This window comes from Mytilus galloprovincialis, chromosome 9, assembly GCF_965363235.1.
Source record: "Mytilus galloprovincialis chromosome 9, xbMytGall1.hap1.1, whole genome shotgun sequence".
Lineage (NCBI taxonomy): Eukaryota > Metazoa > Mollusca > Bivalvia > Mytilida > Mytilidae > Mytilus > Mytilus galloprovincialis.
Window position 1 is genome coordinate 83,680,468 of NC_134846.1, and position 20,948 is coordinate 83,701,415.

Consider the following 20,948-nt stretch of genomic DNA (forward strand, 5'->3'; position numbering starts at 1 on the left):
ACGGTAGTTAGAGAGGAATTCTAGCTAGGGTATGTTTGTATGAGATTCATAATGGTATGATGACTCTTGAGGTGGGGGAAGTGTGACGGGATTGCTTCCCTTAGAACATTTGGTAGCTACTTAGTCAGCCGTAAGCGGTTGAGCTAAGGAAGTACTTCTTTAGCTCAGTCGGTATACGCGCTGCCTTGTAACACAGAGGTACCGGGTTCGAGTCCCGGTGGAGACAAGCAATTTTGTAATGAAATTCGTGCTCTCCGGTTACAAATCTAACAATAGAAATTCTGTTCAGTGAGGCATAAGTGAGTAGAATTTACCTGATCATCACAGCTTTCAATCATGGTGAACAATAGATTTTATATTTAGTCAGATAAGCATCAAACTGGGCATGTGCATATTAAATCAATTACATCAATTGGTGCAAAACTGTTCCAGGTTACTGCCATAATAAGTAGAGAATGCCATTCTGCCCTATTTTGAATTAAATCCAGTCTTAACAAAAACACCCCTCTATAGAGGGATAATTTTACCCCTCTATAGACATGATAGAAGGATTATCCCTCTATACAGGTATAATCATCATATAGAGGGTTTGTTCCAACCTGTTCAATGCAGGGAGAAACTCCCACACCCGGTTTGCTTTCGCTGGCCCCTTAACATAATAACAACAAGGTATACTATTTCAGTGATAATCATTGATAATGGACAGAAATCAGAAGTATGCACAAGAAATTAAAATCTAAAAAATGTACATAACAATTATGAAAAATAAATATGATATACAGCAACAATCACCACATTAGTGGGTCCTCACTATGGACAGGTACATACAGTGTGGCGGCTTAAACGTCTTAACTGGCATAAAACTCTCCCCTAATTACATGGGACAGTGTATGTGCATAATCTCAGACATTGGCATCTTTATAAATATAAATTGGAAATAACTTTTGAAAGTGGTAGGATTGCATAGCGTAAACATTACTGTACAAGCATTATTTGATACTTTAGAAATAGCTGAGAACAATGCCTGAGATAAATATTTTCACTAATTCTTTACACTATTCATCTGAACTTGGCCAAGTTTGCCTTTGGGTTTTTGATTAACTGCCTATAGCACCCTTGGTGCTTTGATTTGCTACTATCTTAGATATTATTATAGTATCTAATAATATCTTATACTATAAATTATGATGTTAACATTATTTTACATGATTTCCAAAGCATTAGTAAATACAGGTGAGCGACACATGCTCTTTAGAGCCTCTAGTTTTAATTAATAGTTCTGCAATTTCTATAATGTGCTGCATGTTCTGTTTTGTTCATTTATGAAAGGAATGCCATTCAAATACTGGAAGTAAGTGATGAGCAAACAGACTTGGGGTAATTGTAATTGTAATCTTTAATCAGCTGTAATTGATTACAATTTTTTAAGTAATCATTGTAATCAATAATCAGTCAAAAGTCTGATTACAAGTAATTTAATTTAATCATTTACTTTTCAAAATACCCTGTAATCCTGATTACATTATGATTACATTTTGATTACAATGAAAAAAATCTTAAACTGTGTTTATGGTCATTAAATTAAACAAACTGTCAATTTTCCATATCAAAAGCTTAAGAAGAATCCTGCGTATTTTCTGGTCAAACAAAATATCCAATGAAGTCAGTCTGTCTTTGGCCATCTTTTCTACTGTTCCCCATGTTTTTTTCATGGACTTCAGTTCTCCTTCTACAGTACGTCTCCATGTGTTCTTTGGTCGTCCTCGCTTACGCCTTCCTTCTGGAGTCCAATGTAGAGCTGTTCTAGTGATGGAATTTTTATATCTCCTGATCACATGCCCAATCTATTTCCAACGCCTTTTCATTAATATTGTACCCATGCTATCTTGATGACACTGTCTTAAAAATCTTCATTGGATATTTTGTTTGCCAGAAAATAAGCAGGATTCTTCTTAAGCTTTTGGTATGGAAATAAACTCATCATAGATACCAGGACTAAATTTTGTATATACGCCAGTCGCGCGCGTCTTCAAAAGACTCATCAGTGACGCTAGAATCCAAAAATGTTAAAAAAGCCAAATAAAGTACGAAGTTGAAGAGCATTGGAGACCAAAATTCCTAAAAGTTTTGCCAAATACAGCTAAAGTAATCTATGCCTGAGGTAGAAAAGCCTTAGTATTTCAAAAATTCAAAATTTTGTAAACAGTTAATTTATAAATATAACCAAATCAATGATATTCATGTCAGCACAAAAGTACTGACTACTGGGCTGGTGATACCCTCGGGGAAATAAATCTCCATCAGCAGTGGAATCGACCCAGTGGTTGTAAATACACTCATCATGAGTGTGTAGGAAACCAATTTAAGGTTTGTTTTGATTACAATTACCAATTGAGTAAAGCTGTAGGACAATATATATGAAAAGAGATTATCCAGACATGTGGAAATTTATCTAATTAGCACAAACTAAATTAAAAGTCATGAAAGTTGGACAAATATCTTGTTTAAAATAAGCAAATTCGTGTATGTATTTGGACTGGACATGTACAATGCAATGATTTTAGTACTAGTTTATGTTTACAATTTGATTACTTGATTCCATTAAAATTTTACATAGTTTTTAACTGGTAACTTTATTTCGTCAATATTTTAACTTTCATAAACAGCACCTTGAAATACATATAAAGTTTGCAAGAGGTCAGAAGGTAAACATCAAACTCTTTATAAATCTATATTCAATTGAAGTCAAAATAATTCAGAGATCAATGATGGTTAAGTGTAATGGGTCATAACCAGTGAAACAACGTTCATGTATATGTATGTAGTAAGCTTTTGTGGTTTATTAAAAAGATGAAGTTTGAAGTTATCATTTTAAAATATATCAAACAAAATCCTTTCTAAAAATGCTCTAGATATATTAAACGCTTATTCATTCACATCATTAAAAATATTTTCTTTTTTAAATTCATTGTAATCAGATGTAATCATGATTACTTTGCCAATGTAATCAATAATTTAATCAGACACTTTCAGAAATGATGTAATCATTAATTTAATTTAATTGTACAAATGACAAAGTAATTGTTATTTAATCAATTACATTGAAAGTAATCGGACCCATCTCTGTGAGCAAAGAAACCTTTATGCAACAGTTTTTTTAATCATATTTAATCTTTACATGAATTGACTGCATGGTGATGCTTATCCCATTGAATATAAAGCTTAATAAAGTACGAAGTCGAGAACTAGGGCAAACATTCTGAAAGATTGTGCTAAATACTGATACAGTAATCTATTCCTGTGTTAGAACACCCTTCATATTTTGATCAAATCAAAGTTTTGTAAATAGTAAGTTGGTATTATAAAGTTTATATGTATAACAATGAATATCAATGATAACACATGTCAACAAATAAGTATTGACTGATGGGCTTGTGATACCTCCGAATAGGAAACCTCCAACAACCTGGGCAAGGACTGAGTCGTTGTAAAAATATACTCACCAAAGATAACAAGCTTATAGCTTTGTATGCTAGATGCGCATGGAATGAAAGTTAGTTGTCTGGGTTTGAGGATTCATCTTAAATTGACCTCACGTTACTCTTGTTTTCATACCGTTTGGGTCTCTAAATTTAATTCGTTTTAGATACAACTAGTATAATCAATATGTCAACTATTATTGGTGTAATGATTCATTGTATAGTACATGACCGGTTCACAGGGTTCCTAGGACCTTAACCCCACTTTTATGAATCAATAGAAATTATAAGTTTATGTGTTCAACCGTTATCGAAAAAAACATCTTGATCAGTAAAAGGAGGCATGACAATCAGCATATACACTCTTGTTTTAAATAAAAATGACTTCAATTTACCATTTTGAACTCATTTAAAATTTAACATTCGAGCAGCTCTTTCATATGGAGTATATTGAAGTTTATATAATATCTGTTTATTAGAAGGTACTTACTAAGTGTTGTTAATTTGACCCTGTTGTGGAGTAGAATAGGGCTTCCAGGTTACAAAAAGGGACCAATTTTGTGATTCTATAATCAATTTTCCCTTAAAACCATTTAATTAATTGAAACATAACTTCCAATAAATGTTCATGGGAAGGCCATTGACAGTTATTGGTCTTACTGCTTATCAGTAATATGAATAGCTGATTTTCTTATTGAGAACAGTTGAAGTGAAATGAAGCCAAACCTTGCATGCATAGAAAGTACTCTCAACTCATAGTTACTTTGGTTCAGATTATAAGGGACAAGAAAAGGGGTCCATACAAAATCATCATAAATATAACTATTACAAGATCGGGCACCAGACGTTCGTTTTGTCTACAAAAGACTCATCAGTAACATCAAACAGAAAAGTTAAAAAGGCCAAATAAAGTACGAAGTCAAATGATCTGATTTTGATTGAGATCAAGAACTATACTAAAATCATTTTGAAAGATATCAAGAACCATGATAAAAAGAAATTGAAAACGAACCTGTTAAATATGTTGATACATTAACTTGTTCAAATTGACAGTATATTGAAAACCACTGAAAATAATGTACAAACTGATTACCATGTGCAAATAAGCGGTGTATTAATCAAACAAAGATGTACTTACTTGGATATTACCTAGTTAATGCAACTGTATATCAATGCACACGAATAATTGCCATTTTTGAAGAATCAGAGTGAATTGACAAGGTCGTTGATAGTTATAGAGTAACTTTGTATGGCTATCCACTAACATATCCATCCGTCATATCAAACAGATGATATTTTTAATGTTCTTTGACAAAAATTAACAGGCAATGCACGTTAGTGTATTGAACATGCACAAGTCAGGAATATGACAGTTGTAATCCATTCGTTAGTTGTGTTTGAGATTTTGATTTTGCCATTTTATAGAGGACTTGTCGTTTAAATGATTTATGACATTTGGCTTTGAAATAGTAGAAATCTTGAATAGGTACTTTTTCCCCATTATTTTCATATTTTATCAAGTTGAGGTTGGTGTTAAATTGAAATAAACTTACGGACACACAGACGTATTACCACTCTGTATAAGTAGGTATATATATTGACAGACATTGACAATTTTACTTATTATGTTTGTTAGTTTTGCTCACACGTTGTTGTTATTATAATGGAATTATAAGCGACTGTTAAACAAGAGGTTTAGCTAGCTATAAACTAGGTTCAAGTCACCATTTAATATCTTAGGAAATGCATGTACCTAGTCAGGAATGTGACTGTTAGTCTTAATCCGTTTGATGTGTATGAGCTTTTGATACTGCAATTTGTTAAAGAACTTAACGTTTTCAATTTTCCTTGGACTTCTGTATTTTTGCTATTTTACATTTTTCAGTAGCTGAGGCGATTAATGTATTACAACACATGTCATAGTGGGAGTTTCTCGAAAGTAGATAGTACCATGTTGAAGTTAGAATAGAAACATTATAAATTTCGTGTATTGGAACCGCTTTTCATGTATTGCCGTCATCAGAAACACCAAAAACCATAAATTTCTTCATTTATCAAAGGGACATTTTTAAATATTTCCCATAAATCATGTCAGTGTATAAGGAATGACTACTTAGATACCGTTCAATATTTATCAGAGGGATGGACCGGTGCATTCTTAATATATTTTCATTAAAAAAAACTAATTGATGCCCATCCTTTTAAATTCTGTAAAAAAGTGCTTACTGGCAAATCCTAGTACCTATGATTAGTTTATTAACAATCACTGGGTCGATGACACTTCTTGTTTAGTTTTAATTCCCCGAGAGCATCACCAGCCCAGTAGTCAGCACGTTTGTGTTGACTTGAGTTATCATTGATATGTTCATAATTATAAATTAACTTTTTACAAAATTAAAAAAAAAAACTAAGGCCTTTTACTCAGGAATAGATTACCTTAGATGTATTTGACAAAGCTTTTAGGAATTTTTGGCCCTCAATGCTAGTCAACTTCGTTCTGTATTTGGCCTTTTTAACGTTTTTTATTCGAGCGTCACTGATGAGTCATTTGTAGAGGAAATACGCCTGGCGCAAATACAAAGTTTCAACCCTGGTATCTATGATGAGGTTGTTAGTAATAACAGTTCTATATCTTTTTCACATCTCTGGGCGAATGAGACACAATAACTATTTACTTGAGGTTGAGAATGACGGGACAAGCTCTAATTATGCTCAATATAGTCTCTTATTACGAATACTCTTTAACTTTGTTATTTATTTGATCTTTTAATTTTTTTTTTTGATATGAGAGTCACTAATGAGTTTTTTGTATACTAAACGCGAGTCTCGCGTACAAAACTACAAGCATTATATCTATGATGAAGTTTTTAGTCGTATTTGGTACAACATTTTCCAATTTTCTATATAGTTCTTTAACCTAATATTAGTTTTGGTTTTCCATTTTTGTTTTTATTCGAACGCCATTGATGAGTCTAAGGTATCTGAAAAGTGCATCTTGTTTACCAAATAATAAGCCTGTTTCCTTTGATGATTTTTTTCCTCTTCAATAATCAAATCAAATGTAGTCGGAAAATCATTGTGAGCACAGAAGTGTAAATATTGCTTTAATTTTGCAATGTGAAATTTAAATCAAATTTATTCATTATGAATTTTGAGTTATCTTCCTTTGTTCGTTATTGTACATTTAAGAAAATAACAGATTTAAACGCCATGCACAATTGATCAAATAATTTTCTAGACAAGTATGGTTTTACAATTACATTTAATTTTGTGACTTGAATATCTGAGTATAGTATAATACTAAAATGTTCACCTCATTGCACTAAATTGTTTTATCTTTCAAAAGTAGTGATAAAACCAGGAAGATATATATATATAAAAAAGTCGCATAAGAGGTTTGATTGCACTTTATAAAAAAAACTAGGAATTTTTAAACTAATTGTTGACAGCATTAATGCATTAATGTAGAGAAAATGATTCCTTGCAACGTTCTTCCTTATAAATCCATTACAAAACAAGTTTTAACATACAAATGAGTAACATAAATTAATACCGAAAAATTCCTAATGAAATTTAATTTATTCCTTTACCAATACAATGACTAAACTGTTAAAAAAGAACCTGTTCAGGAGATCAATTTGCCATATTCGATGTTCTATTTCATGCGCATCTGAAAATGACGCAAGTCAAAATAGATCTGTGATAACTATTCAGTCGATGGACGAGCATCGATAAACAACTACTTACTTCTTTTAACGTAAATTACTGACTGGGACAATTTACCATGTTTTTGGAATTTCTTTTTTCTTTACATTTACTTTTTGAAGTTTGTGCTATATTGAAACTGAATGACAGTCACGACCAAATATAGTTAGCAATACATGTATATGAATAATCACAATGTTGAGGTTGGCATTATGTTGTACATAATCACAAGAAACTGATTTGAGGGTGCACAGTACGTGTTTATAAAATAATTTTGATTATGGTGACCTAATAAAAAAAATATTTTAAAAGACAAACGTAATTATTGATAGATGAAAAACATTGGTAACAGCTAGGCACAAACATTTGATTGTCTGACTGAATGTTACTTTTTCAACTAGTTCTATGTATGTTGGCGTTGGTTTTTGTTGTAGTTTAGTGTTTCTTTTGTTCGGTTGTTTTCCTCTTTTAGTTGATGTGTTTTCCCCGGTTTTTATTTTGTAATCCGGAATTGTTTTCGCTTCATCGATTTATGAATTTTGAACAGGGGTATGCCACTGTTGCCTTTATTTAACTTCCCAAACAAATGGGAATATTATTTAATGTTTATTACTGAATTTTGACAACAGTTTTGTTAACGTTTTGAGGACGTGTTTTTTAACAAACAATTGATATTCCCAGGGGAATCCATTGTGCTCCTCTTCTTGCAGACTTGTTTCGATTTATCTAGTATTATTTCAATATGATCCCTCCCATTCCTTTAAAAGTTTAGGACACACAATTGCATATTCGGAAACAAAGGAATTACAAGAATTTACCTTTTTTTCTATATGTGTAGGAAGAACAAACAGAAGGACGGACGAACAAGGCCTTGACGATATGATCATCACGATCATTTTTGAGGGAATATTAGAAGAAGCAAATCTTTATCTAATGAAATATTAGTTGTTGTCATTAATGCTGATCAACCCTGAGTTGTTCTTTGCACCTGTGTATACTTTTCCATATAATACAATCTGTTATAATACAACATATAAAATCACTAAAATAATTATATTACAAAGAAGTTATTTAGTTTATTGCTGACATCAATTCTTGATTGTTACATATGTGTATATACAACAGTAAATTATAACAAATAATCAACAACATATCCATAACAAATATGAGACAAGTTATATTCATCCTCGTTAAGTCATGCAAACAAACACAACAAAAACTCCTCACATAGAGGAAATATAAATCCTATACGGACTATGCAAATACTTCGCACAGTTGCATAAAAAATGCAAGTACTTAGCACAGCTGCATAAAAATGAATAAAAACCACTTTAAATTTTCTTTCAAAAACTATACATAGTGCAACACAATACAGTTTACATACATCAACAATTGTCAATATCTTGAATTTTGTGTCCTTTTCCCTGAAGACTAAATTAAAGAATGTCTATACTATCATCGAAAAAGAATGTCCCAACAACAAACACATTTTCCTTGTTAACTGTTGTCTGCTCGTTAACCTCTAAGACAACAAAGGAATTACAAGAATTTACTTCTTTTACTTTGAAATGGAATTTCATTATTAAAAAGTCATCACTCCAGTAGCGGCAGTTCTTTCGTCTCCCCAAACTCATCAAATTCTGACTCGGTTTCAATATATATCGCAGAAAATCCTTTCCAATTTATAGTATCATCAGAACGAAACCTCACCAACAAATCTTCTCCCGAAGAGATAACCTCTTTTGGAATCTGAAATACACGTTAATCTGTTATAAGTATAGAACAACACAACTATTCATATACCACTTTAAAGTCAAGAACATTGCCAAGGCCCGTCTTATTTCATATCTCAGAATTTTTGTCATTTCGTATTGATTGTGTCATTTGTCATATCGTTTTGGTTTTTGTCTTTTGAGGAATTTGCAGTTGATAACATATCTTTTCAACTCCTTTTTAAATTTTTTGAGGAATTTGCAGTTGATAACATATCTTTTCAACTCTTTTTTAAATTCATTCCAATTCTTCAAAGACATATTCAATGGCGGATCCAGAAATTTACATAAGTGGGGGCCCACTGACTGACCTAAGAGGGGGCCCGCTCCGTTAATCTGTTATAAGTATAGAACAACACAACTATTCATATACCACTTTAAAGTCAAGAACATTGCCAAGGCCCGTCTTATTTCATATCTCAGAATTTTTGTCATTTCGTATTGATTGTGTCATTTGTCATATCGTTTTGGTTTTTGTCTTTTGAGGAATTTGCAGTTGATAACATATCTTTTCAACTCCTTTTTAAATTTTTTGAGGAATTTGCAGTTGATAACATATCTTTTCAACTCTTTTTTAAATTCATTCCAATTCTTCAAAGACATATTCAATGGCGGATCCAGAAATTTACATAAGTGGGGGCCCACTGACTGACCTAAGAGGGGGCCCGCTCCAGTCACGCTTCAGTGATTCCCTATATAGGCAACCAATTTTTTTTCCAAAAAGGGGGGCCCGGGCCCCCTGGGCCCCCCTCTAAATCCGCCTCTGATATTGTATATTCACCTATCCATTGTTGAAAATCGTATGTTGACATATATGTAATTTTATTTATTTATTTATGTCCGAGTGGTTACTGTCTCATTTAATGCAGAACACCCGTCTCTTTAAAATCATATGATGTTGAGGAACAAAATGGGTACTACTGAAACCTTGTAAAAAAAAACCCGACCATGTTACTGTAAACGAGTACAAACTGTTTTAGATATTGACCATATGAAATTATTGTAGACTTCACATATTCTAAGTAGTGGCAAATGGAAACGAAATTACATCATGAAATGAGCAATGAAATTAAAAAAATACAAAACGAACTACCATTTTATAAACATTTCTATAGCACAGTGGCAGAACTTAGTGATTTGCACGAATGACGTTCTGTATTATATCTTTTGTTTTTTTTTTCTTTTTTTTTATACCTGGTATAAAAATATCAGACAGATCTTCCACTCACCGAGATATAATGAAGCAATATGAAAGCAGGAATTTCTAACCGCTATACTTCATCATAAAACCCACATAAAAGATGTATGTTTAAGCCAGTAGGATTTTTTCTTACTCGCCCTTACGTTATTATGATATAATTATAAAATGTAGCACATAAAAGATGCATGTTTAAACCAGCAGGATCGTGTTTTACTCGTCCTTATGTTATTATGATATTATTATAAAATGTAACACTTTGATGAGCTCACCTGAAACATATTATATAGAACTGATCATGAAAATGAAAGTTAATAGGATAATTAAGACCATGTGAAGCCCACTAATCTAATTAGAAGAAACTAGGGAATATGGGTAATGCTTGACATCATTTCTATATTTTGTTACATAATGATATTCTATATTTTACATGTTAAACTTATGCTTTCATTAAATTTACGATGTAAAACAGAATGAAGGAGTGTGTAAGACCTGAACATTTGACTGATTTAAAAAGCATGTTTTATTGTGTCTAGGAAAATAAAGAAACATACATACATCATTTCGATTAATTTTAGGCGAACAGATATTTTTTTCAACCAATAATTCCAACGGTAAATATACAAACCTTGCTTCCACAATAACTTGCAATAGGCCGGTCTCTATCGTAGGCGCCGTCAAATATTTCTACATTGTCGTAACTGTCAATAAAAAAATATAATTTCATTGACATTTATAAAACAATATTTCTATATAGACGAATCAAATCTTAATACACTGCATATTAACATTAGGGTTTACCCACTGATAAAAACAATAAAACACAAAAACAAAACATATCTGAATCCCATTAGCTTACACTATTAATGCCATGTTTTGAATACTTTTACCTACTACAAACAGAACAATGTTAATTTGAGAATCCAGGAAGAAAATGTTGTTATCTTTGAAGGTTGCCAATAAAAAGCAAAAATAAATTGTCTGCCATGTGAGAAGCATATTTTTCATAATTAACTCTGCAGTTATTTTCCTGATCTTTTAACATAGCAATGTGTCTGTGAAATCGACATGCTTTTTTCGTTACAAGATGAAAGGAGAAATCTATGGGAAGCTTTCACTGTCAAAAGATTACCTCAACATATATCTTTTCTCTCTACATATATATTATTCCATCACAGTAAAATACGTTACAATTTAAATTAGATTTACGTTATCTTCAGTCAGTATATGTTTTAAAAATAAATGTGATCCTTATAGGAAAAATGCCATCAAAGACTTTCGATATAAATAATATGTAAATCAGTAAGAACAAGAATGTGTCCATAGTACACGGATGACCCACTCGCACTATCATTTAACATGTTCACTGGACCGTGAAATTGGGGTCAATACTTTAATTTGGCATTAAAATTAGAAAGATCATATCATAGTTAACATGTGTACTAAGTTTCAAGTTGATTGGACTTCAACTTCATCAAAAACTACCTTGACCAAAAACTTTAACCTGAGCTTCACACTATCTTCTTCTTTGTTCAGTGGACCATGAAATTGGGGTCAATACTTTAATTTGACATTAAAATTAGAAAGATCATATCATAGGGAACATGTGTACTAAGTTTCAAATTGATTGGACTTCAACTTCATCAAAAACTACCTCGACCAAAAACTTTAACCTGAAGCGGGACGAACGGACGAACGGAGGCACAGACCAGAAAACATAATGCCCCTCTACTATCGTAGGTGGGGCATAACAAAAATGCTCCACGCCATGGTAAATACAAAAAGAGGGTAAGTACAAAAACATGACAAAATCAGACGATAAATTACATTTATGAAAAACAACTGTCATATTTATGACTTCTATTTAAGAAACTGGCAAAGTTTCTCTCATTGACAAACACCAAACATTTCCTTTTGTATCAATTTTCTACTACTGTCATTTTTTTTCAAGCGTCAGCTATGACTATTTGTAGATGAAACAAATTCAGCAGTTCGCATATTGTTTATTTGTTTCGTTCGCTAATTGTTTTATAGCTTTTCAACTTCTGATATCATCAACATTACATCCTTCTAATACAAACAATAAGATTTCTATAAGTATGTTTAAGTTGTTGTATTTTTTGTATTTGTCTCTCTATTTCCCAAATCTTATATTTCTAAAACTGTTTCCTAGATGTGACAGGTTTCAAGAAGTTTTATTTATTATTGGATTATTATTCACTCTAGCATTGTCCTTTGAATCGCAAATCTGAGGTTGTTCTATTGTGAAATTCTATAATTGCTCCCCCCCTTTTTTCCAGTTGTGATATTGTTAACTTAGTTAAATTCTTGTGTTTTGTTTGGTTTGGATACATTCATGACTTATTTAAGCAACGATACAAAAAGAAATGAATGAAAGAAAACGCCTTGGATGAACTAAATCAAAGCAAAAAGATAGTCAATGTCAAGACCAAAAGAAAAAAAGACAAAAAGTTAAACGACAAACATATACGAAGATCTACAAAGGCAGATTAATACACCACTTATGAATATCGGTTAATGTTGGAGAAACAGTATGCTATTTGCGGATCTAGAAGTCAGCTGTAAGTATTCCTTGAAAGCTTACAAAAATTAAATATTTGAAGCTTGTCAACATTTTTAGAACAGTCGTACTCATTGTACTGGTTATCAAAATAAGGTTATGAGAAAGTTTTTTTCCATTTTTTCATCAATACAGCTTGATAACCTTACAAAGTATCATTATTATGTTTTTATCGACTAAAACATTTTTCTTTTTGTATTCAAATAAAAAAAAGAGTCTTACATAGCAAGAGCATGTATCAAATCAAGGCGAAAAAAATTTAACGAAGGGGAGAAAAGGAGCAAACTGAAATTAATTTAAAAATTGAATGCTTCTTTTTGTAAATTTATTGGGGTGTAAAAGCGTTGACCGAAGTACATTTTGTATGAAGCGCAGAAGCACTTCATTCTAAAAATGTGCGCACGGTCAACGCTTTTACAACCCTATAAGGTTACAAAAAGAAGCATTCAATACTTATAATTACATTTTTTAGCTATGATCATGAAAACACGAATTTTATAGATTTTTTTATTTAATTCACCTGTGCACTTTATTGTTAGACCACGTGTTATCATGAATGAAAAGTTGTATTGAGCAATGCAACTGCTTACGGAATAACACGTGATGTGCAGTTAGCCAATCAGAATAAAGTATTATAATGAAACATACATCTAATGTAATTATTAAGAAACCAACAGGATAATTATATGAGTACATTTTATGTAAAGGCTGTTGGTTTTTATGATGTTTAAAATCTATTTGGATTCCATTTGGTCTACGGCACCGTATGCAATTATTTCAGGAATAAATGACATGGAGAAAGAGAAGAAAACCATCCTACCGTTTCATGACTTAAAAATACTTACTCGCATTCACTTTCATCTTCGATTTCAAACGATACAAAATAGAATTTAACGTGTTTTCCTTTGGATGCTCTGATTCTCCATTCACATTCCATTTTATTGTCATAGTTTTGATCTCCGAATTTAGCATGGGAGTACAAATACTGCTGGGTTTCTTGTGCTATTAATCTACACCCACAGACTGAAATAGATTTCCTTCAGATTATGAAAAATGTTTATCAAATGGATACAACGTGAGAAAAATAAGATATTTAAATGAAATATGCAACTTATGTTGACCCTTGTCATACCGTTTAATATCATATGTTGATATATGCATTTCTATATCGGTTAATTTCAATGGATGAATCATTGTCACGTTGTGCCTCACAAACATCTCTATCGAAATAAATCATTATCCTGAAAAATTTGTGAACTGATAGAATTCTACGACTATACGTCTTTACTCACTGTTTATGGTCACACAGAACCTTTTAATTGTTACAATCCACGACTATACGTCTTTACACACTGTTTATGGTCACACAGAACCTTTTAATTGTTACAATCCACGACTATACGTCTTTACACACTGTTTATGGTCACACAGAACCTTTTAATTGTTACAATCCACGACTATACGTCTTTACACACTGTTTATGGTCACACAGAACCTTTTAATTGTTAAAATCCACGCTTATTGGTCTTTGGTGGATAGTGTCTTATTGACAATCATACCACCTCTTTTTATCTATATCAATCTTAAAATCGACCAATTAGAAATCTTCAGCGTACCAATGAATTCAGGAGCCTATAATTCAGTGGTTGTTGTTTGTGTATAAAATTAAGAATGGAAATGGGGAATGTGCCAAAGAGACAACAACCCGACCATAGAAAAAAAAAAACAACAGCAGAAGGTCACCAACAGGTCTTCAATGTAGCGAGAAATTCCCGCACCCGGAGGCGTCCTTCAGCTGACCCCTAAACAAATATATACTAGTGCAGTGATAATGAACGCCATACTAATTTCCAAATTGTACACAAGAAACTAAAATTAAAATAATACAAGACTAACAAAGGCCAGAGGCTCCTGACTTGGGACAGGCGCAAAATGCGGCGGGGTTAAACATGTTTGTGAGATCTCAACCCTCCCCCTATACCACTAGCCAATGTAGAAAAGTAAACGCATAACAATACGCACATTAAAATTCAGTCCAAGAGAAGTCCGAGTCTGATGTCAGAAGATGTAACCAAAGAAAATAAACAAAATGACAATAATACATAAATAACAACAGACTACTACTAGCAGTTAACTGACATGTATTACATATTTGTTTTTCGTTCATTTCTTTATATAAATAAGGCCGTTAGTTTTCTCGTTTGAATTGTTTTACATTGTCATATCGGGGCCTTTTATAGCTGACTATGCAGTATTGTCTTTGCTCATTAAAGAAGGCCGTACCGTTGACCTATAGTTGTTAATTTCTGTGTCATTTTATTCTCTTGTGGACAGTTGTCTCATTGGCAATCATACTAAATCTTCTTTTTAATAAAACATATATTTAGGAAGTGACATTACAATAAAACATATATTTAGGAAGTGACATTACAATAAAACATATATTTAGGAAGTGACATTACAATAAAATTGAAAAAAAAAACAGTAGTAACCTGAAGAATATTGAGCAAGGAATCCTTTCCGTTGGACTGAAGCGTCTGAGTAGAATAACATAAACATAGTATTGCCACTGGACAGGATCGGTCTGGGTGTTTTACTTCCGCAATATTTGCCTAAACTCCTAGCATTGCTACTGTCTCCATCAAATATCTCTATATGATCGTAGTTACACTCGGGATGGGGTTCGATCTCAAACTGATTAAACTCTAATTTAATTCGATGGCCTTGTGTTGTTCTGAAATACCAAACACAGTCCTTCCTACTCTGATAGAAGTCCGGCCAGTTTGGACTACTTATTTCACCGTCGGGATCATTAATTCTATGCTGACATCCACCTGTTAATAGTAAAAAAACAAGATGCATGTTATCATGAGGCTATGATTTTGCTAGAATAGTTACTAAGAATAGACTTTTATACTTGAGCTATTAGCTTAGAAGTCTTATAAATTTTTAATAAATGAGCTAAAGTACTTCAAAATGCTTCACTCTGCGACAAACGCGAGCAGAACAAACAGTTCGATGATTTTTATTTAAAGCTACAAATTAAGTAAATTTACTTAATGCATACTGGAACTTGATACTAACTGTACGTAATATCTGATGTCTTTAGGTCAATAATAATATTTTTCATTATATTCACCTTCTTTACAGTCGTGCTGGTTCTCATGAAGGGTGTAGCCATTGTGACATGCGCACTCATAACTTCCAACAGTATTCTTACAAATATGCTGGCAGCCTCCTCTATTGATAGCACATTCATCTTTGTCTGAAAAGGAATTCCACAATCACTTGATATGAATACATAAATATAATTTTCACATGAAGGTAGTTCAACGAAAAAAAAAAACAGATACAAATGAACAAATAGTCTTTAATTATTATCTGGCGCGGGACTACAAGTAAGCTCATATAGACCTGCAACATAAACTAATCGACAGTCCAGAAACAAGGGCTTGACAAAATGTGAATTGCAAAAACTTATTATCAAATGAATCATGCATACATCATACTTCAAACCAAGAGCATGTCATACCGGTACAGAGCTATGTAAAAATATTTGTATTTGCCCACGACCATCTATTATAATGTTGGCCATAAGGCAGCAACCATTTGATTTTCTGGGGGGGGGGGGGGCTATGGTTTTTTTTTCTGGACAAATTTTTTTTTCGCCTGCGGCGAAAAACAATCTATTTTTTTCCTGACAAGTCGAAAACAATTTTTTCTTTCAATTTTAGCATTACATATAGTGGCAGCTGAGGGTGAAACAAACAATTTTTTTTTCTCAGAATCAAAAACAAATTATTTTTTCTCTCCAAAAACTGGAAACAAACTTTTTTTTCCAAAAAAAACATAGCCCCCCCCCCCCCCCCCCCCAGAAAATCAAATGGTTGCTGTCTAATTGAAAAAATCATTAATATACAAAGTCATAAAGGAACATCAATGATATTGGTAAAGGAGAGGTGTAAGAACAATATGAAAATAGGAGTATTAAGTATTGTTCTTGAATAACATCGCATGGGTGCTTTACGAAGTGATTTCTTAAAATCGACAGGATTACCAACCCACTTCCAGTTATAAATATATATAGGTGCTATCACAAATATTCGTCCTTGTGTTATGCCATTTGAAATCGACACATTAACTCGCTTAAATTAACTACGTTTCATCTCTAGGTTTATGTTTGATATTAACATTGACTGGACGAACCTGTTGAGAAAAGAGCTTTGAATCCAGTTTTCTGTACGGAGTTGTCGGAGTTGAATTCTATCCTGAGTGTGTTACCATCTGATGTTATTGGAACTGGAAGAAGCGATCCACAAAAGATACCATGAACTGTGGCTTCTGCCCCTACTCCACTACTTACCCGCACTGAATCATACTCACATTCTTGCTGGAAAATGAATGTTTCGAATGTAATATACTAGTAATTTTAGTATTGCCACAATATGATAACCAAATAAATTTAATTGTTTGCTCTTTATTTTGCTACATTTTCATTCAAACATTATTGTAATACATCTTTGACCCATAAATTGTTTACCTAGAGTTTTCAGAGTAATATTTACACATACATGATTCGAATATAGAATTCCGTAATAATACAATTTTTTTCATCTGATATAATTGGCAAATTCTATTAATTCTTATCTATAGTAATTTATATGCAAGATAATTACATTTTTTAGTTTTCGCAATGGCACAATGTTTTCATATTGTATGTCATTTAGTATGAAATGAAGTAAAAATTATGTTGTACTAATAACTATATCTAGATGGTAGAGAAAATATCTAGTACTTGATCAAGTGCAGCTACTTTAATGATGTTTTTCAACTTTAGTTACTTTTTGTTAACAGTATACTATCTGTCATTTACACAGAACGTGACATTTTTTGGTAGATCTATAATGTTTTACAATGAATATGAAAGAAGATGGGTTTTTTTAAAGACTTGAGCGATATTTAGTTTTGTGAAATGAAAGTTTCTCTATAAAAAGTTGAAGATACCGAACAACTGTGATATAAGAAGAAATCAACCATTGGAAGGTTGAAGTACAATAATTAAAGCAACACCAGAAAGTTGTATGAACAAACAATAAACATTCCATAAACCACAAACTGAAATCACTTAGAACTTAACCTGGTGGAAATAGATCTGCGTTAATATCAATTGTTATAATTTCATAAGCTCCGAAAGGGTAAACACATTACACACATCGTGTTACACATTACTTAATTTATTACATTTACAGTAAAACAAAGATAACTGCAGATTGACCGATGCTCAAACTCATAAATTGTGAACATAGAAACCAATAAAAAAACCATGAGGGAATCGTAAGACCTCCAAACAGAATGAGCACGTCGACAGTGTAAGCCGGAATACATTCATCGCTAACCAATAACGACTGAGCATTGTCTGATCTTGATATACACTTTGAAGAAATAAGAAATAAAAGAAATGATAATTTTCATGTTAATACATCGAAACAAATGATTCTCTAATGTTAACATGCATATTTTTGTAACGACGACATCCCTTTGAACAAGAAATAACCTAACTATTTATTTGCAAAACTCATAAGCTTACGAAGCAAGTATATGCATTCATTAAGCATATGTTTCTAAGTGAAAATATGTCACTTTTTTTCTCTACTGACGGAGAATTTTATTATTTGTAAGTACCAAACAGGCAGGACAACTAACGTCTTTTACCTTTCCAAGCAGCAAACGAAGCAGGTTTAGCAGGAAATCAAGCATAAAGTATTAAAAACATTACCAGGCTATGTGTACTAACATTATTTCCTTCCATATCGAAATGAGTTAAGTTAAGTGTTATACGGTATTGGTCCGGTGCTACAATTTGCCAAACACAATTCTTATTGGGCGGGTATAAATCTGGGAATGATGGACTCTGTATTGTACCATTGGATAAATCGATATAACCACCACAAGCGTCTACAAAAAAAAATCAATTTAAAATTAGAATGTAATAATAAATTTAAACATTTATATAGAAAGTTGGAAATTATTTTTGTTCTTCAAATAATCACATGGGTTTATTACAAATACAACAAACCCCCAATAGAGATATATCCCACCTGCTTAACAGCCAAAATTAAAACAATCCCTAAAACAAACAAAAATTGATGAACACAAATATAAATCACTGTCCGTGTATTAGAGTGTGTATCATTTAAGCAGACTTTTGAAACATACCTATCCAGCAACCGTTTACAGTCAACAATATAATTACTTCATATATACATCATAGCATGCCGTAAATGTAAGCCCGAACATATATATCTAAATGTAAGCCCGAACATATATATCTAAATGTAAGCCCGAACATATATATCCAATTGAGGGATATGTATTCATATACTGATTTAAGTACAATCAATTCAAAATATAAAATGTCTAATGTAGAAACATATATTAGATATTCTCCCTGGATACCATATAACTAATATATCAGGGATACTTAGTGCAATGCTGTACACTTAGTAAATTGTTAACAGCAATAGAGTGCAATAAAAATATAATATCCAAAAAAAAAAAGAAACATATATGATCTATATTGAAATTTTTTTGAATATTTAACAAAGGAGATGTTCCGTAGTCCTTGAAGAAAATGTAACAGGGAACTGAATATGTAATCGGTAATATTACATGAACAAGAACGATCACTATCAAATTGCCCATCTTATCTACTGACTAAACTGATATATAAACTGGTCTATATGACATACCTTCACATTTCTTTCCATCACTATGTAATTCGTAACCGATTTTACATTCGCATTTGTAGCTTCCCAATGTGTTTACACAAATGTGTCCACAGCCATGATCATCAGTGGCACATTCATCATATTCTATAAAAACACAGATAAAGGATAGAATCAATCAAAATGAGTAAAAAATAACATCATATTTTATCAATATTGTGATTTGCTTTCAAACTTCGTCATACTTAAAGTTACAAAAATTTCATTAATCATACACGAGTTAGGGCTGAAAAATAAAGATGAATATAGGACTTGGGTTTACGTCACAATGATCAGACAGAAATCGCAGTAAAAATCAAAAGTCATTGCATTAGTTTAACAAATGGAAAATAAAACATTTTACAACAAAACCTTACAGTTAACTTTTTGATGACGCTATAATACTGGCTGACGTCACTGATGAGTCTTTTGTAGACGAAACGCGCATCTGGCGTATATACAAAATTTAGTCCTGGTATCTATAATGAGTTTATATACATAGATATAAAAAAAAAAGCGCGCGAGAAAAAAAACCCCACCCAATTATATGCAATACCGTATTAAAGAATGCTTGCACTTACTGAAAGCAAGCTAATAGTAATTAAGATGCTCATAGGAAACGGGTCTTGTATAATTGTTAAAAAAAAACGAAAATATACATAAGTGAAGAGGACTTGCTAACTATATTCAAAATTGCAAAAGAAAAAAAATATCCGTAGTGTTATAATAGTACTGATAAACTAGTATTTGATAAAGTAAAATCACAACTAATGCTCCCTGTGTATTGATAAAGTAAAATCATAACTAATGCTCGCTGTGTATCTTTCACCTCTTTTTTAGTTCAACATTCGTTTCGTCTGTAATTTTGAAAATATGACCGAATGCTTACGTGGGCTTGCACGGACTTGAAGTAAAGGTGAAGTACGTTTTCAATGTCGAATGTATTAACTATATTTTTAATAATGTGTCCTTCATAACTATGATACATTTTTTTGTTTTCAAATTATCTTTGAATATGAAAGATAAAAAGGTGATAATAATATGACAATATCGGGCTATTACATAATTATGTTAAATTATCCATTTAGTATAATCAGTCACGATCTTTAATGCAGTACTTTTCGCAATTATCAAATTTACATTTTTACATATTCATGAACTAAATTAGATTTGAATTCTTCATATATTTAATACAGATAATTCGTAAAAAAAATCAGACAGTTATCTTCAATCATTACGTTTTGTACAAGTACATAACATTCCACACATATTATGTTGATATTAGAAAAATATGTTTCAGCATCTAAGAAATACGTAAAGCTTGATGAACAGCTTCAGCAATGTTTAACATTCCAATTTTTCTAAAAGCAAACTTTGAATATATGTAGAATTGTTTTTTGTTTTATGTCAAATATTGTTTGTGTGTGTGTGTGTGTGTGTGTGTGTATG

At 32.0% G+C, this 20,948-nt stretch overlaps 1 protein-coding gene across 2 annotated transcripts in view; it reads right to left on the reverse strand.

Moving 5' to 3' along the window:
- Positions 1-8,245: 8,245 nt before the first annotated feature.
- The window catches only part of LOC143046175 (tolloid-like protein 2), a 44,122-nt gene continuing 31,419 nt past the window's right edge, over positions 8,246-20,948 (reverse strand). The window contains exons 10-17 of one of the 2 annotated variants that reach the window (XM_076219219.1): positions 19,485-19,607; positions 18,530-18,690; positions 16,942-17,125; positions 15,875-16,000; positions 15,228-15,569; positions 13,581-13,758; positions 10,783-10,855; positions 8,246-8,933 (exon numbers count right to left, since the gene is read on the reverse strand). In XM_076219219.1, coding sequence (XP_076075334.1) covers positions 8,778-8,933; positions 10,783-10,855; positions 13,581-13,758; positions 15,228-15,569; positions 15,875-16,000; positions 16,942-17,125; positions 18,530-18,690; positions 19,485-19,607 — 1,343 coding nt within the window. In that variant the 3' untranslated portion in view covers positions 8,246-8,777. Of the gene's footprint in view, positions 8,934-10,782; positions 10,856-13,580; positions 13,759-15,227; positions 15,570-15,874; positions 16,001-16,941; positions 17,126-18,511; positions 18,691-19,484; positions 19,608-20,948 lie in introns of both variants that reach the window. The other variant, XM_076219218.1, reaches the window with a different exon arrangement.